General features: G+C 48.7%; 1 protein-coding gene across 1 annotated transcript; it reads right to left on the reverse strand.

Moving 5' to 3' along the window:
• Positions 1 to 21,298: 21,298 nt before the first annotated feature.
• On the reverse strand, positions 21,299 to 22,984 carry LOC136960078 (potassium voltage-gated channel subfamily A member 1). The gene has a single exon (XM_067254410.1). It carries the CDS (start codon positions 22,982 to 22,984, stop codon positions 21,299 to 21,301), a length of 1,686 nt encoding a protein of 561 aa, XP_067110511.1.
• Between the last annotated feature and the right edge of the window lie 2,702 nt (positions 22,985 to 25,686).

The following is a 25,686-nucleotide window of genomic DNA, read 5'->3' on the forward strand; positions in this document are numbered from 1 at the left end:
TCAGAGTACATGGATCAGTATAGAAAAATATATAAATCAGGACAAAAATGCATTACAAAAATAAATTAAATGAGCAAAGTCATCCAAAGTCTACTTCCACATGACAACTTCACACAAATATGGACTGATATTGCACATATAGGGATTTCTTCCAATATGAAGTAAATCACTAACACAAGTTGTAGAAAAAAAAACACAAGCTAGGACTCCAAAATGATCAAAGGTTGCATGCCCTGTCTGAGTTTATTTAGTTTCATTTTTTTTTCTTCAGAGAGAACGCAGCTTGTTCCCCAGTCACACAGTATCAGCCGGCCAGTGTCAAATCGTACCATCCATGTGTCACTTCCTGTTGCAGAGTTTCACCACGCCCCCCACAAAAACAATAAAAATCTGCTTGTTCAAGAAAGAATATGTCACTGGTGAAGTTGGTTAAAGGCACAGGTTTCCAAAAGGGTAGTAGTTGGATTTCTGTGGGTCTTCCCGTAGCTGAAGGAAGGTGGTGTTGTCGTCAAGTCCTGGTCTGGTGGCTGGGTGGGGAGGGTGGGGTTCGGGCTGTCCTGGCGTGTGTGGTGGGTGGTGTGGGGTCTCTGGGCTGCCTCTCTGTAAGGGGGGGGGGGGGGATTCAAGCAGGACAAAAAAGAAAGGGAGTAGAAGAAGTTCCATGTTATTTTATTATTCATCAGGTTTATCGCTTTTGCAGTTTCACCTTGAAAGTCTTGTACTTCGTTTTTCTCATAGCCTGGTGAAAAATGTAAATATTTCAAATAAACACAGACAATACAGTTTATGCATACTGTATATCTAGCCGTGACAGACACCCTGCTATTGCTTATAACAATCCATCAATCCATGATAATTAACACATACTGATTGAAATTGCAGCAGGTCAATATTATCAATGTTCCCATTAGCCCTGGGACAGATTATTGGTTGTTGCAGAGAGGGGGGAGAAGGCAGACGGCTCTGGTTGTCTCTCACATTGTTCCCACACTATTTTCCGGGAAGTTCTTTCGAGAGATTAGACAGTCTGTTCACTGTAGCAGTGACGTATGCGGTCTTCAGTACTCCCATTGAACGATTGCACAGCGTAGGAGTAGTGCCATGCCGACCATGTATACTATTTCGCACGCCACCAAGAGAGTCTCTCTATCTCTACCTAGCTCGTTACCCATCTCTCTTTCTCTCTCCCTCCTTTTCCCCACCTTCCTCGAACCTTGGCGAGTGTCTGTCCCGACACTCATCACGGATGATTGGGATCGCAGGAGCAGTCGGTGGATGGCGGGGAGGGGGGGAGGGGGGGGGGGTTGGAGATTAAGGGGCGTCGGGGCAGCAGCCGTGCCTCAGCGACAACATCAGTGGATCCCGAGCGGCGAGCGGCGAGCCCCACCCACTTCCCATCTTCCTCGAAGTTAAGCCGCCCGGCGGTGGCAGATGGCGCCCGGCAACAGCAGCGGCAGCGGAGGCCTGGCGTGGGCCCCTCGCCGCTTCTGTGGTTATGAATGATTGCATCGTCTTAGGCATTAAGTTGGATCAGTGTAATCCAGAGGAGCATATGCAGCGGCCCGCCCGCCAAATCCCTCGTGCAGGGGGAGCCTCTCCCTCATCGGTCCCCTCGCACCCTCCCCTCCCTCCCCCTTCACCTTCCCTCCATCTCTCCCTCTCTCTCTCTCTCTCTCCCTCTCCCTCTCTCTCTCCCCCCCGTCATCCCCTCCGCCCCGTCTGTAAACAAAACAAGCTAGCACGTCGACCTGAACGGGGAGGGACCGAGCGTGCCGAGCCCTGAAATCGGTCCGGACGACTTGATTGGGCAGAGGGGACGCTCGCCTGACTCCGCAACACACCTGTCGTGAGTTCTCTCACTGTGTACAGCAGGTGGAGATCTGTTGGAAATGTGTCACTGGACACTGATCTGTCATTGGCGATTGACATGGTGCTGAAGGTACAATCCGAATCGTGACCTCCCTCTACCCTACTTTTTCTGAAACCAAATTCCCTGCCATGGGAAATTAATGTTTAACTTTAAGGGCAAGGATGGACTTAGAGTAAAAACCTAAAGCTTGCGAGTGGTCTTTTTAAATACATTGCTGCAGTAAATCTCCTGGAATCCACTGGAACAAAAGTGCCAGGAAAAAAGGGCACAAGGAATAGTGTGTGTTGTGTGCATGTCTGTGCATTTTGCAGTGTGTGTGTGTGCGGGGCGCATGCCTACATGTGCGCGTGCACGTGTGCATGGGTGTGTGCATCCTCGAAGCACTGTAGCTACCCATCATTCAAACACACACACACACAGCCTCTTTAAAGTCCCATCTGGGCCGCTAAGATAAGAATTCTTTTGAAAGACGGCCCCTCTCTCCTCGGAGCTGAGACCCAGGGAGGCCACTCTGCCTTGCTTCCCCCCTTTCGGGTCAGTGGACTGGGACAAAACCCGAGCGGCCTCGCAGCGCTGGATGTGCCCGTGGCCTGCTCATCCTTTCCTGTCCCCTTTCTCCCTTCTTGCAGACCTTGACACAAAGTGCCCAGCAAGCCTGGCTGGGGCTTGTGATGATGTTAAGTGGCTCGGCTTTTTGGCCCCGGGGTGGTTGTGTGGATGGGCAGGGGTTGCGGAAGGGGGGGGGGGGGGGGGCAGGGGTTGAGGGAGGGGGGGGGGCAGCAGGGGGGAGTTTTTATCCCCCGAAACACTGCCCAGCGTCCACTTATGGGACACCAGAGAGAGGCTGCGATCGTCACGTCCTGTCATGGCTGGAGGTGAGTGCTATTCCCCCGCTAACACTGTCGACAGGAGCAGGCTACAGTCCTTGCTACACTGGCCGGAAACGCAGACATTCAACTGTTAAGATCTCCAGCCCATGTCGTCGGGCTCCTAAAACCCAAACAGCGAAGCAAGCAGCAAATGTCCCACTGTTCTGTACGAGGTGACCGACCGTGTGACTAGCAGGGAGCGCGCCGCACAATGCTAGCTCAGCACACAGATCCCCCAGAGCCCTCACCGGGGCACGTGATTGCTGTTTGTCTCCCCCCCCATGTCACATCCTTAGCACTCTTCCTGCTTCAGTCTCACTCTCTCGATCCCCCCCCCCTGTCTCTCTCTCTCTTCCTCTCCTCCTCTCTCTCTGCCGAGACTCATGCATCCGTGACGGGGCTGGCTGAGGCGAGTGGAGCCCGACATGGTTTGCCCTGCCGCTGGGCTCCCGTGGCGTGCCGGGGAAAACCTCCCTGACAGACCGCAGGAAGTGCAGAAGAGCCCCCGGCGATGAGAACCAGCGCTGCGTGGGATTAGAGGCACTCCCTGACACACAGGCTGGGCTGGGCTCAGGTGTTCTTCTGCCAGACATACACACACACACACATCCACACTCGCAAACACACACAGTATGAAACAGACACTAGCACACAGACACACTGTGTGAGTGGCACTACTGTAAAAGAGGACACAGCTGGATATTGTTTATTTCCTCTTAGTCATCATTCCCCTCTCTCTCTCTCTCTCTCTCTCTCTCTCTCTCTCTCTCTCTCTCTCTCTCTCTCTCTTTCTGTCTCTGTCTCTCTCGCTCTCTCTCTTTCTCTCTCTCTGTGTCTCTCTGTGTCTCTCTTTATCTCTCTCTCTCTCTCTTTATCTCTCTCTCTCTCTCTCTCTCTCTCTGATTCTCTCTCTCTCGTTCAGATCGTCTGCTTTTATCTCAGGTTGAACAGAACATACTGGAAGAGTCAGTCGGGCCCCATTCACAAAGCCAAGAGAAGCCCCTCACATAATGCCTTCAGATTAACCACATATTCCGATCTGCCCTTCTGCTCCCCGCCCCTCACGTCCGATGGTCCACTCTGAGTGATGTAATCACTGATTGTCCTCACCTCATCCCCCCTCCTCCTCGTGGTCCCAGCCCTTCATAACATTAGCGTTGTCTATGGATGGGTGGGCGGCTGGAAGCCACCGTCAGACAATCCTGCTTCTGGGCCCCCCCAGGAGTGATTACTGAAGAGATTAAAGCGCCCGACCCCCCCCTCCCCGCCCCCCCTAGCGATTGCTAGGTTCCGCAGGGCGATATGAAATAGGTTCGGCCCCTGAAACTTGGTGTCCCACAACCTTGTTATCATAAACAAGAGCACCGTGGTACTGTGGAGCATATTGATTTGAGATGAAGGCGACACCGTTCATAAGATGTGTGTTCATGTCTGTCATCTGGCTGGGGGGGATGAACTGTACCGATCACCGCCACTAGATGGCGATCCCGTTTTTCTCTGCCAAAAATCCTTGTCACTGGTTTGATTTTTTTTTTAATGTTGTTTTTTTTGTAAGTCTCATGGGAGTTCGGGACAGTTTGTTTACTCTTGCTTCATTTCGTTTGGCTTGATTTCCTGTGGTACACCCAGGCAGAAACATTTCACAGAACAACAACAGAAATGATACGCCCCTCCCGTTGTGGCATATAGCAGGTTATTAAGACCGTTCCGAAAGGATTATCTTGTCTGTACATTTTTCTAGAAAGCTGTGGCGGGAGGGGGCGTCGAGGGTGCCGGGGTTGGCATGCAGACGCTGACACTTCGTACAACATGGAGACGCATTTCAGCTCCTCCGTCGAGGAGGAGGGAGTGATTGCGCTGCACATGGCTTCATCTGCCCCGGAAAACGCGTCAAGATCAGTCTGTCACACGCTCACACACACACTCACTCACGAACACCCTTTCCACATACCCCCCCTCTCCTTTCCTCCCCCTTTCTCTCTCCCCTTCCTCCCTTTCTCCCCGTCACTCTCCTTCTCTACCCCTCTCGTTCAATTTCTCACTCCCCCTGTCCCTCTCTCGTCCGAGATAATCTGTAATCTATATTAAGATGAAATCATGGCATTCAAACTGGACTTATTCACCTCTCTACCCTCCCCCCCCCCCCCCCCCCCCCTTTCCCCCCACTGGAAAATTTAAAGCATTAATGTAACATCCATTTAACGATGTAAAGCAGATTAGAAGCAGCTTTAGTCTGTAGGACTGTATGGGTCCGTTGGAGAATCATTATCCCATCCTGGAGAGGGAAGTTGAGGTTGTGCTTTGCATCCAGGAATCCACAATGGCGTGATCTGTTTTTCGGAACACAGGCAATGGGAAGGCTCATCCAGCACAGTTTAGAATTGATGAGCATAAACAATAGTGGATGATGTTTGTATTAACACAGCTGGCCTGCTGTCCAGGACTGTACAGTAGGTTGTCATACTGCACACCACTTAAAGTGGGGTCAAATAGAAATTCTCCACGGTACTGACTTAAACCTACAAAGCTTATGTTTTGGGTGCTTGAATGTTCTTAGTGGTTTAGTAAAAATGTATATATCGATACAAGATAGTACAAATAAAAACATTAAACTTAAACATTAAACACACAGACAGTATATTGAAAGGGTTGATTTTCTTTCAGACTGTCAGGAGAACCAATTGCTAAAAGCCATTTAAAGAAAACGGCCCAGTTAGAAAGGATGTTTGCTGTCTCCAGGGGACATGAAGGGAGGCTGGGAGGTGAGAGTCCTCAAAAATCCTGAAAGGCGAGATGTCTATTTATTTATTGAGATTTTTTCCATTCAACCTGACCTTTTCTGACCGAACCGAAGATGGCTGGGGGATCACGGTGGTTCTCTGCATTATGTACTTAACTGACACCGCTAATCCATAGCAGGTCAGTCGACACCATACATCAGGCTCTCTCTATGATGTCGTATTAAAGGGGACATACAGTGTTCCAGAAAAATCTAGATTAAAAAAGTGATATTTGGCACATAAATCTGAGATTCGGGTGATCCTAAAATCAGATTAAAGGGCTGGTGATGAAAATAAATACGAGAAAAGAAACGATACTATAAACAGCATGTCTATTTCAACCATTTTATAGTTATTTCACCCATGGTGCAGGTTATCACTTCCAACCACACTGAGCAGATCGGCTTTGTTCAGTCCATGGCTGCAGTTGTTATTATTCTTGTGTACCATTTCTACCGATTTTGGAATACAGATTTGGGGGTTTGTTTATCTGTCTACAAAACGTAGAGAGGAGAGCCGACAGACTACAGACGCGTACTAGATGTGAGTCTGGTGAAACTCCCAAGCCGAAGCTAGTTTTAGCATGTCACACAGTGGCCTTGTATGGCCATGCTAACACAGGCTTGCCTCGGCACACCATGCCTGCCCTCTGCCCTCCGTCTCAAAGTGTGTGGGCGCAACACGCGTCTCCTAACCACTAATCCCAGTTCATGTCTCAGTAAGACCACAGTGAGGGCAGAGGCTTTAGCCTTTGGACAGAGATGGAGATGGGAAGCCCCGACGCCAGCCAGACATCCAATTGTCACACGCTGGTGTGGCAACACTCCTTTTGGAAACTCCCACATGCACAAACATCCACAGCACACAGGGTCAGAGCGTTTAAAGGGATGACTAACAACACCACTGACCACTGACCCCCGGAAAGGAGCCCGGACCAAGCGGATTATTGACAGGCATGTGTGCTAGTGTGTGGTTGAAGCTACTGTATGGCTAGTCATGATTATTTTAGAACCATCTATCTGTCCCCAGTGTGGCATGTGTAAAGGTAATCTATACCAATAGGCTGGAAGGCACAATGGCAGCCATGCAGAGACGGCTACAGTAGCAAACCAATAGAAGAGTTCAGTACGAGGTCAGCTGACACAAACCAGGAAGGGGGACACATTTCCAGCTGTTTCAACAGGAAACGTCTGCAACCCGGCGACAGACAGCACACCTACGCCGTGAGAAACACCGCGCCGAATACGTGCGTGATCGTGCGCACACATACAGGGGGCGTCCACACGCATGCACACACGCACACGGTACATGTTGACACAGAGTAATCCAATCAGGGCCGCCTCATGCGTGAGCGTCGCGGCACGTGGTAATCCAACGTGCCGGCCCCCACGCCGCGGCTAGCCCGGCGGGCTGCGAGGGTTACGTGACGCAGAGGTGCCCCCTCGGCCGTGGGTAATGAGACGGGGCCGCACAGGATTTTCCTTCCTCCCCGGCAGGCTAAAAATAGCCACCCAATTCAGGAGGGGGGGGGGGGGGGGGGGGGCTTTGCTCGTTTGAACCCAAACACCCCCTCCCCCCCACCCCACCCCCACCACTGATGTCCGCCATTCCTCTTAGCCAAATGGAGACCCAAATCCCTTACGACTGAGCTGTGAGCTCGGACGTGGGCTCCGTCGCTTGTCTTCTCTGACGGCTGGCGACAGGGTTGGACACGACGCGCTGCTGCTCCGTCGCAGGCTTGTAACCAAGCTACCGTGTGTTTTCTCCCCGTGGAGTGTCTTTCTAAAGCGCCGTTACAACCTGGGGAGAGTTTCTTTTTCTAAGTGACATTGTGATTTTCTTTTTAAGCCAGTATAGGCGGGAATTGACGAGGATGATGGGGATTGGTTCAACCCGAAATATCAGAGGCAGGATTTCTGTTGCAGTATCAAAGCAGGCATTGACGTATTGCAGTGACACGTGAAGCATTATTTACAATATCAATATGGGTATGTATGAAGAGAACACAAAGGACGATAGATCCAGACTGACAACTCGTTTGCGGTGTTTGACATTGACCGTTGTGAGTTGGACGAGATCCTCTTTAGACTGACCTTGGGTCAAAGTGAATTCATTACTCAGTGGCTGGCTAGCACTGTACATCCGGCTTCTCCCCCAAAAACACAAATCTGTGTGGACAGCGCACCCTCCCCTGGGCATAGAACAGGCCCAGAGGCCAACTTCATGTATCTGTCATCTCTCCAGCGCATCTTGCATCTTGTCTGAGAAGATCCCGGGCCAGGCAGAGTGACCCGCCCCCCCCCCCGATCTCCGTAGAGCGTTCTGACAGAGAGATGGAGAAACCTCTGCGACGAAGAGAGGGCTAAAAGAGACGCCCCCCCCCCCCCCCCCCCCCCTCTCTCTCTCTCTCTCTCTCTCTCTCTCTCTCTCTCTCTGTCTCTCTCTCTCTCTCTCTCTCTCTCTCTCTCTCTCTCTCTCTCTCTCTCTGTCTCTCTCCCACTCCCTGTCCCGTCCTCTCAGCGGGCCCGGACACAGACGGTACCGTACAGCTGTGCCTTGTCGGCTGAAGGAATGCAGAGACTATCTACCCCCCCCCCCCCCACACACACACCCCTCTCCCTCCACCCCCCCACCCCCCACCCCAGCTCCATGGCTGGCTGGCATGTCTCCTAAGCATCCAGTGCGAGGCCATGCGCGTTGACCTTTATGTTCCCGGCGTTGTCGGGAGCGACTCGGCAGCGGGGCCGCGTTACGTAAACGTGACACGTTTTCACGCCGTTTCGTTTTTAGGGGTGGGGGGGGGGGGGGGTTGATCTGATTATATTGCACTGACTAACACGCCGACTTCGTGTAAATCTAATGCGCTCATTGGTCGAGTCCTCCGCAACATGCAGTCGAAGTTGGAGAACTGGCATGATCACGTTAAGCCTTTTGCCGTTCATGCGATGCAAACAAGCCGCAGGCACACCAACGCTACTGGGACGAAAGTAGGACCCTTCTACTACTAAAAGACGGTGTACACCGCAGTACTTTCATACAACAGAACGTCAAATACCTTTCCAGTGAGAGACCTGTGGCTTGTCGGTGCATGGATGCAGACCGCCGGTCGACTCCTACATGTGACGCCCGTGGGTCATAGCGACATGCTAAGCTCCAGCAGCAAGCTAGGTGGAGTGAGCACTGGATCCCTGAAGGGCCGGGCCCCCCCCCCCCTCCCGGCAGACAAACGGACAAGGGTTTCCGGGCGACCAACGCGTGCTGGGCGGTAGTCAGGAGGAAGAGCCTGCTCATGTGGAACCCTCGCAATGTGGCCAGTTAGATAACAGGAGCTCCTCCTCTCCAGTATCTCTCTCCATGCTTTCCCTCGTCTACTCTCCCCTTTCCGATCTGCAGTCCGACTCTGCATGTTTACCAGAGTAACCCCCCCCCCACCCACCATCACCCCTTTTCTCAGTGTCGTGGTCAGAACCGGTCGGAGGAGGCTGGGAAGAGAGCACACCACTCTCCGGTCCGCAACCCGCCACGTTTGCGGGTCGCAAACGTCCGATTGCCCTTTTGCTGCTGTGCTTAAAGGTGCTTTTCTCAAAGAGCGCTGCAGTGTGAATGATACCGTTTGAAAAAGTAAACGCATGCCATTTGGTTCTCATGAATTATGCAGCGAGAGTAGTAATGTGCCGCTCTCAAACGATGCGTGTTATCACTGCTGACCTCCGGGAACCTGACAGCCACTATAGTATATGATGTGCATCAACACAAACAATGTCAGGCCAGCACATTTTAGTTATGTTTCATACCTTTAGTTCTACATTAGCATGTCTTCAAAAAAAGATGTTGTACCATTAGCTTTGTAAGGCATTACAAGCACCAGTGGAACATTACAGTGAAACCACTTAAGTTAACTTAGCAGCGTTCTACGCATCCATAGCGTATGATTGCAAGGCGGTAAGAATGAGTAAGGCCTTTAGTATGGATAAATAGAGGTTACGTTACCTAGCTGAGTCTAAAAGCAGAGGGGCCCAATTAGAAGGGAACCCTCCTTGCTGTTACCAGGTCATTACCATAAACACAACAACAGGAGAACTCATCCATGCGCATGGAAAGAGATGGCTGCTGAGGGATGGAGACCGAGAGAGAACAAGATCGAGAAAGAGAGCGAGAGAGAAAGAGAGAGATTAATTAGCATACTCAGTAGAGTTTACATATATTTGATTAAATCCCTCCCGACGCTTGCCGTTTTTAAGATAACCGCTCTTCTCCGAGGCTAAACAATTAGGTTACGTAAGCTCATCTGAGAGCTTCTTCCATTTCCATGGCACAGACCTCAAGCCAACACGAGCAGCCCAGCTGAAAACCCTTAATTATCGCACACAGACCAATGAGGCAATCATTTTCATTTATTTTGTCGAGAACTCACATCTGCGCAAATGTATGTAGGTAATGACACGTTGTAGCACAGGTTTTAAAATAGCCTGAGACGACAGGAGTAGTAAATCCAGTGCGTGCCGGTGTGATACTAGCTAAAGCCAGTGTGATTTGCTCCATTTTTTATAACGGTTTGGCTGGATTGCCGGAAGCGGGCGTCTAATTTGAATTTCAAAGGGAGTCATCGGCAGAAAGGTTGCGGGTGACTAAGGGTTGACTAGCATGGGAGACGGATTCGTAATTTGTTTTTCGGCAATACAGCCCCGTAGGGTTCGCGTCTCAAAGCTCAATTTGTATCAAACATGCATTGTTGCTTTACATCAGTGGTCCAGCGATGCAGAGAAAGATGACCAATGACATCATCAGGCCTATTCGGAGCTGCCACAGATGACAGATGCCCTCCACACTTGAATGACCTATATTATTTTTAGATTAATTTTCATAACAGAACCAATTGTCGTCGATGATTTCCGTCCTTTAATAGGCCTACACAATACAGACAAAAAGACAATTTAAAGACCCCCTTTGATGTCAATCCATCTGATTGACATCTAAACCCTTTACTTAAGTTCGGGTGTGCTCATTTTCCTGCCATTGTACCTCAATACGCAGGTTCTTATGCAACCAGCGGCTTAAATTCCTGGTGGAGAATGAGCAGGCCTTCAACAGGGGAGATTACACCCAGCATTGGGTGTCATAGGAGACCAGGTGGACATGCTGATAGGCACGCAGGACTGTCATCGGCGTGAGTGGGGCGAGAAGGAGAGGGCCATGTTAGTCGCGGGCTATTGTGAGTTGCGTGTGGTGAATGTTACTTAGAGCTTAATGTCCTGGTGGTGCTGTAGGTTCAAGATAGACAAGAAGAAGCGGAAGAAAACACCAACATTTGCTGAATAACATGTTCATATTTCATAATACAGATGATTCTATATTAAACATGATAAAGACTTTTTACTGTTAGACAGTACAGTTTTATTTGGATTAGAGGCTGCGGATAATGTCGGCTATGTTGGCGTGTGCCTTTAGTCACACAAACTGTATTCACACTGTCTTGAGCTAATACACCTTCCAGGTATAAGGAAGGCATAGATGTTTTCAGCATAATTTTGGAATGGATCGTCATGAATCGTCACATATCAAAATTGTGCAAGTAGATTTTTTTAAATAGATGGTCTTTCTGATGAATTAAAACAATATGCAAAAAGCAGTAAATATGGTTCGAAATGGATTTATTGAAATAAATTATACATCTATTTTACAACTTATGCTAACATTCCTAATATGTTTGTTTACCATTTACAATGTAGCCCACTATGTCTGTGGTAATGCTCAGCCTATGTTGAGGAATTGGCATCAGTTTAAAAAGTTTCCCTTTAATATCTCATGTGAGAATCCTTTATATCCTTGGAGTATTTTGTTGACCATGATGAACTGGTGAGTTTGTTTTAACTTTTTTGTGCTGCCCCAGATTAAAAGTGAATCTTTTTCACTTTTACCTGTCACAGTGAAGGACACAGATCATGCCACCTTCGACACAGATGTACACATACAAAAACCTTTCCAGGCCGGGGATTTCAAATAGATATCCGTGCATTCTGTAGACCACCACTTCTGCATCTGTCAATGTACTTGCCTGTCAATCAGACGAGAGACAGCATGTGTGTGTGGTCCTAGCAGGTTGTTGGCATAGCTCTTCATAAAGATGGGACATTAGTCAGTGTTATTTATATAATGTGTTCCTTCTTTTTGGACGGCCGCGCTACCAGAGCAGTGCTCCCGGGGCGATTCCTGTCTGTCGGCGTGCAGATGACGAGCGTGACTCACGCTCTGAGACTCCAACGCCGGGGCGTCGGCATGGTCCCCGTTGCCCACGGCAGCCGGCTGCTCACCTAGCCGAGGCCGTGACCGCTTCGACAAGGGCACACCACAGCCAGCATGGACGCTGTCGTCCGGCCGCGCGGGGGCTTGTGGACGTGAATGCGTGGGTTTGGTGGCTGAAGGGGGGGGTTTGGGTGCGGGGTGGGGGGCAGGGCGGGTGGGGTGGGGTGGGGTGTTGTCTCCTACTCCAGACAATGTCATCTGTTGACAAGTGTCATTCCTGCTGTCAAGCAAACAAACCCCGAAATAGATTGTCCGCCATTTCAGAGCTCGAACGCTGCAGCCACTCAAGGGGAAGGCATCTGACGCCGGTAGAATCCTTTCATACATATTCTCATCTCCCATTTGAAGCCAAAATGACAAGAGCGCCGCAACAACAAGCCGAGACGGGCTGACATCTCCATGATGGATGGACACAAACAAACTGCACGGGAGCAAGGGAAAGAGACCAACCAAAAAAACAAAAACATAAAAGATGCCCTCTGCAATCTTTCTGGCATTAGCACTGATGACTAACAAGCTGTCGCATGGAGTTTACTACATCTGCCCTACCGTCATTTCACATGGGTTTGTCAGCATCAGGACGTCAGACAGCATCGGTGAGCCTCTATGCCCTGATAGCTTCACGTGCAAACCACATTAGAATCATCTTTACCTCAGGAATCTTTAACTGCACGCAACATGACGTAGGTGTTCATAGCACTGACCCCAATGGACAGTCACACCTTTAGTATGTGGAATGAGCTAAGCTAAAAATGAAAGGCCCAAACAAAGAGATGCTTATGACGGTTTAACTGAGGAGTGCACAATCGCAAGCAAGATGTGCGTCCTATATTTCCAAGCACACACGTCCCAGTACACATCTTTGGCGCATCTAAACACACAAAATACTGGAAGTTCAATGGCCCTTTTGATAGAAAATTCCATAAGAAAGCCAGTGAAAGGGACAAGAAAAAAACTATAGTGGAGAGCTCAAAGAAAAATAATCAGAGAAAGAAATTCAGGCCTTATTCATACAGTTAGCATGAATGAGCGGCCACAGCTTTCCTCTCTCGTCGGCCCTTTCAAGATCCAGTGAAAGGCAACTCTGGCTGCAGCTGTGGAACGCAGTGTGGAGGGGTGAGGAGGGGGGAGGGGATAGGGGGGGAGGGGGGGGGGGGGGTTATGTAAGAGCTTCCCTCGCATTGTTTCCTCTCTCCTCACCGCCTCCAGTGTGTTCTGTGAGCAGCGTGCCCAGGGGTTAGAGGTGACAGGTTGGAAGTCGGTAAGAGAGGCTTACCTCAAATTCTCCAGTATAGCATACTGGGAAGGGTAAGTACTTACCGTGCCCCCTCCCTCCCCTGCACTTGCAGTCACAATGCGTCGCTTAACTCTTAATACTTCCCCCCCATCCACAGAGATAAATGCTGGATATACCTACAATTGGAACCTAATGCGTAAAACCATGACCACACTTTTGTAAGTGAGTTCACAGACAACATACAGTACGAGTATTATTAACAGCAGTGCAACTTTGGAATGTTTTGCGTTTGCATGGGGCTTTCATTAACATTCATTAACATTCATTTAAAAAAAAATCATTAACATTTTCCAAGTTAATGAACAATAATGAAGGCTTTTTGGATGTCTACATGCAATTGTTTTTAAACAAATGAGTTCCCTGTTTGGTACCTTGGCTGTGTGGATGGATGCACTGTTCTAAATACATGGGCTTCCAGAAGCATCCCATGCATGTTGTAAATGGAAAGCATGTCCCTGCTGTTCGTGGTTTCACTCGGGGCCTCTTTGGGTCGTAAAATATCTCAATGCGGCATCTCTGCCAAGGTCATGTCAACAACTAGCAGTCATCATTAGCCACGGACCCCATTTCATCCTAATCATCTTATAACTTTCATTAATAGAAGTTACTCTATCGCGACCCTCCCGCCAAGATTGGATATTTTGGTCATGATACAAACTTCGGTAATCTCTTCTAGTCTGTTTACCGGATTAGTTTGACAGCTATAATGAGGAGGGGACGGCTTAGCGAGGCCCGAGGCTGTGCCGCCGGCTCCCACCACCAGGCGCGTGTGCACACGAAGCGAATGAGCAGCTCGTTGGTGAGGGGTGGCGAAGGGAGGAACTCGCTTGTCAGGAGCTTCCTCATCCTGTTTCCCTGAGAGAAGGCACTCTCGGGACAGGCCAGTAGAGTACGTTAACTCTCCCGGAGGGTTAGGGCCTGTGCGTGTGGACGGGAGGCTAGACACTCTGGCCATGCTCCAGGACTGGAGGCTCTCTAGTTAAGTGTGTGAACTACGAAGGGATTTGGGGTTGAATCGTGGCATTTAATACAGTAGAAGGGATATAAGACAGGGCAGGGCAGAGCAGAGCAGATAAGGGATAGGCAGGAGATGGCAAGGCAGGGCTCCAAGGCTCTGGTTGGCCTAGATGTGTGTTGAGCTGGTCTCTCGCGGAACTCACTAGTGAGGAAGGGACTTGGGTTTCATTCTCACTCTCCTGCCTCGATCCTTGAGCTTTTTTGTCACATTTCACAAGCTTCCAAACCCTGTACAAAATGAAATGCTACGAACTGTAATTCGAAAAAGAATTCGAGGTGCTCACAGATTTAGTCGTACTAGTGCAGTGGCCGTTTGAACAATATGTTTTTGTTTTTCAAACGGGGTGGGTCTCAAAGCATGAAAGGATACCATATTGGAGTGATCCATTAGTGCAGCTCAACAGGAAGGCAAATGTGTTTACTTCTGTCAAACAGCTCAACCAAACAATTCCACATTGCAGCACAGCGCGTTCTTGCATCCTGAGCGATACACCTGTCACATTTGAACTTCATTTGTCCAGTGCTCGGCTCTCAAGATAATCGAGCCACAGACAAACTGACTGACAGACAAACCGCCTTCATAGTTAGATGCTGAACATCGTAAATGTGAGTGGAACAGTCCTTTCAGAAAGCCTCTGTAGTTTGACTACTCCATTGTGAAACCACACCTCCAGATTTAACCCGATGCCACCTTCGGCGCGATGTCTCACTCCTCGATGTTCCCGCTCCTGTGAAAGCTGTTCTCTGAAAGTGTTAGCGGCCCAAGCTGGTGAAAAGAAGTCCGAAAATATGCCGTTCCCCCATTTAAACCTTGAAGGTCTGAATGGAAGTGGAGTCCTCGGCCCCATTTGAAGGGTAGAAGACACAGATGTGAATGGGAGAGGGGAATAAAGAAAAGGCCAAAGGGCAGTGAGAGAAGGTGAGAAAGAGAGAGAGAGAGAGACTAATGAGGCTGAACCGAGCCCTACATAGAAGCTCTGTACTCATTGGCCTCCATGGTGTGTCTGGCATAATGGGTTGGTTGGTAGCCACGAACCTGCAGCAGGCGGATTCCCCTCACCGAGAAATGAAGAAAAGTCTCCAGGGCAGGACCGCTCGGCGAACGAATGCCCTGCCAAAATGTATGGCTGTTGGCCAGGGTCCCGGGCTCTGCTAGCGGATATCCCAACTTCATCCATCTAATTGATGTGTTCGGCAGATAACGAGCGCTTCTCTGCACTGCTAGCTTGTAACACAAATCTACGGGGAGGAGGGAGGTCTTCTAGCATAGCAGGGTGCCAGTGCTTTACAAAGCATTCTGGAAGAGATTCACAAAACAGGATGAGATGAAGACAATTAATACCTTCTTTCCTGATACAAATGCTAATCCCCACCTCCCACCTGTTCGGAAGTTGAAAAAACAACACTGCAAACAAGCACTGAAGGCGTGGTTTTGCTGTGAAACGAGTCAAAGAAAGTGGCTTGTACTCCACAGGGCTAATCAGTCAGACGATTTGCATTGCTATTAGTGATGATGAGCGAGTCTATGGTAAACTCCAGTCCAGCTGTGATGGTGAACCACTCATTCTGTGTCCACATCCACCATGCGCCATCTGCAGAACACAGCAGAACCAAGTAACCGAGCTTCTGAAACCAAGCAACGGTTGAACCCCACAGCAGGTGCTTCTCTCTGCATAGACACGGTCAAGAGGATCGGCTCAGCGTAAACTATAAAAAGATGGAGGACAGCACGGAAATTGGGCTCTGGAAGACTGAACCCAGATGTTCACCGCTGGCGATATGTCAGGAGCGAAGGTATATCGAGGCGTCACGTGGAACAGTGGTACAAACATTCCCTCCGGCTCTGCGGGTAATGATACAATCTGAGTGTTGGATGTTTAATTACTGCCTGTCTCTGAACAACTGCAATTGTTTTCTTGGTTTGATACTGGGGAAACGGGAGGGGAAACATATCCTTATGTAATGGAACTGGGTCCTGGGAGCGTGTTGGACTGCACCAAGGCCAGACTGTTGGAACCAACAGAAAAACCTCCACAAAGATGAAAACAGGAGTTCACAAACTGATTGAGGTCATCTGGAAAGCATGATTATATGGATCTCTCAGACCAGGAAATGAGGAAATATTGTGTCTACTACCCAAGAATTTGATTTAGGGCTGTAATTTGTGATGTGACAGAATACCTGCGAAGGATTCAATTTAGACAATGTGAATATTAAATTATACTATTAAATGTACTGCACATATTGTGTTTTCTGTTTGTTTTTTTCAACAAAAAAATTGTTGGAAAGGCTTGTCATCCCAAACATCTATGTGCATAGTTTATCTTCTTAGGTTTGATCTCTATCACACTCATCTGAAAAATACGGGATTGTATGTTGGTAAAACAAAGATAAGGATGAGGACAAAAACCAGTGAAATACTGTCAGTTACTATTTACTTAGTTGAGGTTTTAAGGGCTACATTTGAGAACGATGAAAAGTCTCTCTCTGTCTTTTCATATCCTCTCATTTTGTCCCTTCCCCCTCCTCTCTCTCTCTCTCTCTCTCTCTCTCTCTCTCTCTCTCTCCTACACCGTGTCTCTGTCCCTCTTCCTCTCCCAGTGTGCTATAGTAAGAGACAATGATCTCTCCGCAGCTCATGTCTTTCCCTGAGGAAGCTCAGCCCAGTCAGAACAATCCCTAGCTCTAGTGCTTAGTCCCAGCCCTGGGTCCAGACCTAGACTCAGTCCAGGTACCAGTCCCAGCCCTAGCTCCAGACCTAGACTCAGTCCAGGCACCAGTCCCAGCCCTAGGTCCAGACCTAGACTCAGTCCAGGTATCAGTCCCAGCCCTAGCTCCAGAACTAGTGCCAGCCCTCACTCCTGCCCAAACTCCATTATCAGCTCTGACACCACTGGCAGCCAGCCAGTCGTTTCTCACTGGCAGAACATCCACAACCACTTAGCCAGATGTAGCGACAGCCACACGGGGCACTTGCCCCTCTCTGCCTCCACAGAGAGCTCGGGAGGAAATCATTTGCTGGAGATGGGTGTGATTGAAGTGTTGCAGTGGGGCTTTATACATAGCTTTAGACCTCCGTATACTGTGCACCTCTTGATCCCTGTTTTCTCTCACCTTCTCGCACTAAGGCTTTCATTATGGAGATGCACCTGGGGCCACACAGGCCTTGCAGCACACAGAGGCTGGAAGTCAGTCAACATGATGCAATTATCCTCCCTTTGGAGTGTCTGTTTGTGCTTCCACTGTCTCCAAAATCAATAGAAACGCGGAAGTCTAACTGTGCACCACAAAAACTCAAATGTCATTTGGTGCGGAGCACCTCGATAGCACATTTGGTAAAGAGCGCTTGATAGTCGACGTTATCAAACAGGACAGCGTTCATCGTCTCTGCACTGGGGCCTCCAGGGGAACGCTGCTTGTCTTGTACAGAGTCGAATGTTTGCTCGCTTTATCCCTGGATAACCTAGTCTCCTTTTTGCATTCATGTCTCGATCTTCTGTTGGTGCTTTGCAATCCTCTGACCTCCAAACCGTTGCCCATGTACTGTCCAACGAGACCCTAACTTTTCCTTTCAACTGCCAGAGCTATATAGGAAATGCCGTCATGTCGACCCCATGCAATGCGGTGTCAGTCACCATTTTAGCATGGCTGGCATGCCTTTCCTCTGCCGTGTAGCTTAGCTCGCTAGCGGGTGTCCGTCTTTCCAACCGATGAAGCCCGACTCCCTGTCATGCCTGTAATCACTAGGCCTCCCAAAGTGATTGAGGATTACGTGAGTCAGTCATCCTTGCCTTACAGTACATCAGAATCCTAATTCCAGATGGGCTTTTGAAACCCAAGGAGCGTGTACATCAAAGCACGGGCCACTACTCCATTGTGCCGTGGGAAGACGAGCCATCCTAACGTTTCAGTATGTCCAACAGAGCATTAAAATGCCCAGGAGCTGGAAATGTTAACAAACCCTTTTATTGAAATAGGATTTTCTTTTCTCTCTTCCTCTCTCTCTTTTCCCCTCCAACCAAGGGTATGGACGAGGTACGCCGAAGAATATATCACGCTGGACGTTAATTCGCTCGACTGAATCCCCCAGCCGGCGAGAGAGGGATTGCAGGGTCTGGTGCTTTTAGTGACGAAATCCGGGAAAAACAACCCAAATAACTGTTTTCAGCTGCATTTGATGCCGATGGGAACGTACAGTAAACTGTACCCAACCCCGCCAGCCCCTGACAAGCCCAGATCTCTGAAGGTCTAGAGGTCACACGTGAAGCCAGGCGTGAAACACCTGCCACCTCGGGCTCCAAACACCTGTCCCTCTGACCAGCAGCTGGGCCGGGCTAGCGGGAGGGACAACTGAAAGATATATATATATATACACCCCACAAGCGGGCCCCGCCCCCTCCCCTCCCCCCCCCCGTTCCTGTCGAAAACCTCCTCCGCATTCCTGCGGTCGCCATCCACACAGCCACGCTTTTCCACTGACCATTTTTAACAAGTTGGGCCCCTTCGCTAAGCTATGTGCCTCCCTCTACCGCACCGGAATCTCACAGGCTGCTGTGTGTGGTCGTGGGTGAAGGGTAGATTCTTATGGAGGGGAACGTCACATATTCGACAACACATTCCACTGGCCTTTTTATGATGCGGGATACTAATAGGCATTCAGTATGTCTGTAGGTCGAATCCCTACTGACCAAACACGAAAGCCTGAATTAAAAGCAGCTCTCAAAATGAGAGCATTGCTTCCAGAACTAGGCTAAAGATTAGAACGAGAAAGAAATATCCATCATAGGTAAGGCCACGGAAGTCGGTCAAAGCAGACTAGCCAACGAACAAAAACGATGACCCAATATAAGTGATGACCTACTGCACTGTAGGCATTATGGCAAGGGAATCCCAAGTTGTTTAAAAACCTCACCGAGACAGGCCCAGTTTTCGCTGAGCCGGCTGCCAACAGCCGTGCTTGGGCATGGAGCCTCGGTGAAATGGCCTCCCAATGCGAGGTGACACCTCCATAGGCTGAGCCAGAGGAACAGCAACTCAATTAGACAAGAACGAGAGGGAGCGTGTCACAGGAGAAAAAAAACGTCTGGCTTTTTTTGTGTGTGAGCAGCCAGGCATTGGCAGACGCCCTATCCCTGCCCCAAGGATAGAGCCTCTTGGATATTCCCCCACGCAACATAGTTAAGCCCATTGGTACACTATCACGGTGGAAAGGAATGATATCTACTTGCTTTTATCTTCCATGCTGTCATTTTCACCTTCTCTGTTGCCTTTTGATATCTCTCTCTCTCCCATCTCTCTCTCTCTCCCCCATCTCTCTCTCTCTCTCACAGGCCTTTCCCATTCTGATGACGTGATGTGTGTGAGAGAAGGCCCAGGGTAATCTGTCTTGAAAGAGGATACCTAACTTTCCACCCAGTCAACCTTGTACAACGCCTCCCCACACCACAGCGGCTGACAATGCTGTCAGACCGCTTCTAGGAACCGCTTTCGGAATCGCTGCCACTGTAATCCCTTTGGTTAAAGATGGAATAGGTCAACCTTTTCTAGGGGCCATGCCTTTGGTGTGAGCTCCGTATGTACTGTGTCATTGACTTGAAAGTGCACCATTCACAGATTGCTTGCTTACAGACATGTAGGCTATCTGTCCAAATGGGGTTTGCCGCTACTACTTTTTTTTAATCTCCTTTAAATTCCATGCACAACAAATGACCAATGTAGGTTCCAAATATATTGATGAGCTGTATAATTTTGTCAGTCAATTATCGTTGGTTTTGGCGCTTTTGGCGCTTTAGCCAAACGTTAAGTCTATTCTAGGAAGGGCAGCCTGGCATGAATGTTCGGTGACGCGAGCTCATGAATTCTGAGGGAAGTGGTGCTGAAAGAACAGCTCCTCATATTACCTGCAGCGGTCAGTCTGGCTAGGAGGTCTCGAGCTGGGTTTACTTTTACACAGTTAGCTTTCATTCACATTTTCCTAGTGCCACCGTTTAGCTTGGTGACAGACTGAAAATGCGTTTCATGTACGAAAAATACAGTGTATGGTGACATGACTAACCTCTGTGGTATAGATGAGGGAATCCTTTTTTTCTAGATGACCTCTGTGCTGTACTGGACGATGTCACTTTTGCGGAGAATCCTTAATTACTCCCATGTCCCAAATGTCCTTTTCTTTAAGTTCTCAGTGGGAAAGTATCAGTAGCAAAGGCTGTGGTCCTTCAGCATTATGATAACTTACATGAAGTCACAAGGCTTCCATTGAAGTCCTCTGTCAAAGTTTTGAAGTAATGCGAGCAGACAATTCCGATTGTATCCTCCTTAGTAGAATATCTTACAGATATCGGACCTGAGGTGTCTGGTCAATATATGTCCATGAGAATTACATTACGCAAAAATAAAGTGTGCTTTGTTTTAGATCTCTATCAATACAATAATGAAATAAATAAATATTAGGCCTATACGAAAATATGTACATATTCTTAGATGCATTAAATGCAACGATTGTTTTTTAGAGTAAACATACGACTAACTGACGATACATACGAAAATAAAATACCCTTTTGGCTTTTCCTTTTGGAAAAAAAACGTTTACTAAAGACATACTTTAATATGTACAAAGAGCCGACATTTTTTGTTGTTACTTGTAGCTCAGTTAAGGCCCGCGAGACAGCTCACACCAGCCTAATGCTCTCCGTGATGTTAAGCGCGCAAGTAATTATTTCTAGACCAGCCAGCCTTGATTAGTGCCCTCTCTCTATCTCTCTCTCTCGTCGGCTTGATGCCCTACTTTAATTTTGATTAATTTGATTGGTCAAACTGGATTTGAAGATCAATAAGTGGCTCTGAAATAGCCTTTTACTCCTGGGTAGGCCATTGCACGGGCACTAGGCCCACACGCATGCTTTGTTTACTTAATTTTCATCCGTGAGCGTCTGTGTACAGGTCTCTCGTGAATGTGCTTGCTAGATCAAGGGATTTTAATGTGCTTTTTATAAATCTAACCTCGTTGCTCGAAACTTTTCAGGATTTCAACGTGTTGATCCTTCGGCTGTGCATTGATTGTGGCCCATTAATTAGGGTATTTTACACATCAACTGACACTAAAGGCTCTCTTTTTTTAACTGTCTCTTGACTGAGAAACGAATAAAAGAACGCAGAACTAGGCCTACAGGTCCGTTTCTCTGGTGTTCAAACAGAAAGCATAAAGGGATCGTTTGATGTCCATGCTGCTGTTGGCTTTGATATTTGATTTCTCGACTGTCGAGCCGTCGTTGTTCTCTGCGTCTCCTGTGGACTTGGCGGATGATTTACTGCCTCGCCGCTTTAGTTCCGGACTGTCACGGCCACTGTTTGGCTCATCTTTCAGAGACGACTGATCCTGGTCCGTTTCTCTGTGATAAAAGTAATTGAAGTTGGACACGATGACGGGCACCGGCAAAGCGATGGTCAACACTCCAGCTATGGCACAGAGCGAACCGACAATTTTTCCCCCCACTGTCACTGGTCTCATGTCTCCATAGCCAACAGTTGTCATGGTGACTACAGCCCACCAGAAGGCATCGGGGATGCTAGAGAAATGTGATTCCGGCTCGTCCGCCTCTGCGAAGAAAACAGCACTTGAAAACAGGATGACTCCGATGAAGAGAAAGAAAATTAAGAGTCCGAGCTCTCTCATACTGGCTTTCAGTGTCTGCCCGAGAATCTGGAGACCTTTCGAATGTCTGGAGAGCTTGAAAATTCGAAACACTCGAACCAAGCGAATGACTCTGAGAATGGCCAGCGACATGCCCTGGCCCTGAGTCTGCGGCTCGTGGTTCGGTCCCTGAGCCTGCTCCGCCAGCTCAGTGCCCACTGTAATAAAGTAAGGCATGATAGACATGATGTCTATGATGTTCATTATGGTTTTGGAAAACTCAGACTTACTAGGGCAAGCAAAGAATCGCACTATGAGCTCGAAAGTGAACCATATCACACAGGTGGTTTCTATGATGAAGAATGGGTCGCTGAAGGTGAGCGATGGCCGGTGCGCCGTGCCGTTGTCCGGTCGGAGGGAGGCCATGAGTTCTCTTTCATCCCGGAACTCGGGTAAGGTTTCCAGGCAAAACGTGATGATGGATATGGTGATTACTAGCACGGAGACAATAGCGATGCCCCTGGCAGGACTGGAGCTCTCTGGGTACTCAAATATGAGCCATACCTGCTTTTGAAATTCATTTAGTGGCAAGGGCTTCTCTTCCTCTTTGATAAAGCCCTCATCCTCACGGAACCTTTCCATGGCTTCCTCCCCCAACTGATAAAACCGAATCTCGTCTGCGAACACGTCGATAGACACATTGACAGGCCTCCTAATCTTGCCTCCCGACTGATAGAAATATAGAATCCCGTCAAAGCTTGGCCGGTTGCGGTCGAAGAAGTACTCGTTCCGGAGTGGATCAAAGTATTTTATTCTCTTTCCTGGGTCTCCAAGCAAAGTGTCAGGAAACTGATTTAGGGTCCCCAGTTGAGTTTCATACTTCAGACCGGCAATGTTGATGAGCACTCTCTCGTTGCTCTCATTGTCGATGTCCATGTCCAGCATACCCTCATCAAACAGATGGGGACTGTGGTCCGCGCGCAAGAGCGCATCCATGGCATTTTCGCTGCAACTAAAAGTGTTGTTCATGTCGTTAATTTTCCACGAGCTTGGCTTTGGACTCCCCAGGGTGTTCAGCTCTTTCCTGTAGTCCTCGCTGAGTCCGGTTTGTACAAAAGGTGGTTGAGGGTGATCCAGCGCGTTTCGGCAGGCTTCGTCGGCATTGCCACCGCTCCCCTTTGCGCCACCGTTCTCAAAACTCACCAAGGCTATCTCCATACCGAAGCCATTAAATATTCATTCGTAAAAGACTTGTAGAGTGAATTAAAAACGTTATCCACACTGGTTTCTCCCTCAAGTTGAACTAATGAGCTCCAAATTAAACCGGACGAAGTCCCGTGTACCTTCTTGGCTAAAATAATATATTTGTTCTGAACGCTTAAGCCAGCGCGAGCTCTCTGGTCTCAGTAAAGTAAATAATACCGTAAGAGCAGAGTGAAGACCCGGATGAGAAAGTAACGATTATTCTTGACGTCAAAAGTGATGTTCAGCCATCGCTGTCAGGGAATCCTTTGAAAATGTCTCTCTGTGGCAATCTCTTCCCTCAACTCAGAGCGAGGAAGGGAGGGAGGGAGAAGGAGACAAAGTGAGCGTGAGTGAGAGAGAGAGAGAGAGAGAGAGAGAGAGAGAGAGAGAGAGAGAGAGAGAGAGACGGAGAGAGAGAGGGAAAGGGAAAGGGAGAGGGAAAGGGAAAGGGTGAGTGAGGGAGGGGATGTTGAACTGGTGATGAGAATCTTGCGCGTTTCCCTTTCTAGACTGCTTGATCGAGAACTGGGTCTTCTATTTGCAATTAATGAATTAAAGTAATAAAAAATATATATTTTAATATCGGCAAAAGCTATATATTTTAGTATGTAGAAAGTATGGATTTGACTTTGATATTATTAACAATTATAAAAACATGACGCATTAACCAGGACATTTTGTGGGCTAAAAATAAAATCATCATTGAACAAATAATATGGTCATAACATGACTTGAAGATCTGAACTGCAAAAAGCTCTTTAAGATCTCATTAGGTCACATCAACTGTACACACAAATATCTAAACATCCCCCTTAAAAAGATCCAGTGAAAGCGTCTTCTCAAGGCAGGCTGGGAACCCAGAGGAGGCAGGCAGACTGAACCAGCCAGGGCAGACAAGGACAGGAAGTTCCCCAGAGAAACACAGCCAGTGTTCGTAGAGGGGGCAGGATGAAAACAAGACAAAAAAGACGGTTCCAGATGGCCAGGTCATGAACAAACACAGGGTAGAGAGATGGAGGGGCAGAGCGACCCAGGCAACCAGTACAGGGTGAGTGGACCAGGCAGTTCAGGGAGAGTGGCCGAGACAGGGCAAGGTGAGTGGACCAGCCATGTCACGGTGAGAACCAAAGTGGCCATGCCAAGTGAAAGATCCAGTAGACACAATAAAGGTGACCAATGAGTGGACAGATAGAAGCAGTTAGGGACATACAGGGCAGGGCAAGCAGACAAGTCTTCCCAGCACCATCCAATCCGGCAGGGACCCGCTCGGGCTGCACTGATTGGCCTCGTCAGGAGCCGGGGCCTAAGGCACAGTCCTGGGGTGCTGGCGACGACGTACATAACCCCCATGCCTCCCTCCTTCCTCCACATCCCACCACATGCACACTCCTCCAGGGGAGATCCCCCCCCCCCGCTCATCCACACCCTCCCCTCCCAAAAGCATGACATCTTTAGTTTGGGAAGAGGAAAGTAGGAATCTGTGTGCTGGGTGGGGGGGCATGATGATGTTTCGTGCGAGCATGTATCACTGGAGATGAATCATCATTACCCAGCATGCCTTTTGCACTGCTTTTCCGAGGACGACATTGAGGGTTCCGGTTCCCGGGTGTGTGGAAAGTGGACATAATTGGAAAATATTTCCGGATGATTCGGTTCACTTGACTCTGAGGAAATTGACCTTTTTGGAGCGACAACATTTTCTTCTGATTTGGTTTTCTGTGTTGTTTGTAGCACATGCATGGAGATTTTGTTGGTACATCTAACAATGCATTAACCTGCAAAGCAGCACTATTTGTTCATTTATTCACATTCTTATAGTAGTGATATTGCTGTCATTGAACAATTGCACATACATATATATATACACATATTCCCTCGAATAAGTGTGAGTCTGTGTGTGTGCAGAAGCAGAAAAAAACACACTTTCCTTGGCACTTGTGACTTTTTTGATCATGACATTTACACATGGGTTTAAAATAAACAAGGGTTTCATCCCATCTGTCTTGTTCCAGGTTGACAGTGTGACCCCGAGCTGTGTGGTGTGTGTGTGCGTGTGTGTGAGTGTGTGTGTCTGTGTGAGTGAGTGTGTGTGTGTGGGGTCCTCAGTGCCTTTTCAGACTCACTGTGTTGCGTAATCACCGCTCACACAGGACTTGGCCCGGTTGGGTTTTGACGTCGCACGTGTTCATTTGTCGAGCGTCGTTACAGCGTGATGGCAGGTGCGTTCTCTCGGCCTACAGTGTGCGACGACCCCCACTCCCCTCAACCCCCCACCCCCCCATCCCCCAATCCCCCCAACCCCCTCCGGGTGACATGATATCTGGTTAGCGCGAAGGCACGGGTTAGGAAATCGCATCAGATCATCAAGATAGTTGAGAACAACGGTAGAAAAAAAGAAGAAAAATCATTTACAGAGCCTAGTGTGACGTGACGTAAACACTTCTCAGGGCGCTCGAGCGCCCGAGGGGAGGAGGTGGAGAAGGTTCACCTCACACGTCCTGCTAACGCCAGGCAGACACGTCGCACCGAGTCTGTCTCTGTTCATCACAACCGACTAAATAAATAAAAAATATCGACGTTTTTCACGACACGCTGCTTGACGGACGCTTTCGATTTGACACTGGACGTGTCAGGGGGGGGGGCGTCTGATTGGCTGATGCTTTCGGCCTGAGTTC

The sequence above is a fragment of the Osmerus mordax genome, chromosome 17, assembly GCF_038355195.1.
Source record: "Osmerus mordax isolate fOsmMor3 chromosome 17, fOsmMor3.pri, whole genome shotgun sequence".
NCBI lineage: Eukaryota > Metazoa > Chordata > Actinopteri > Osmeriformes > Osmeridae > Osmerus > Osmerus mordax.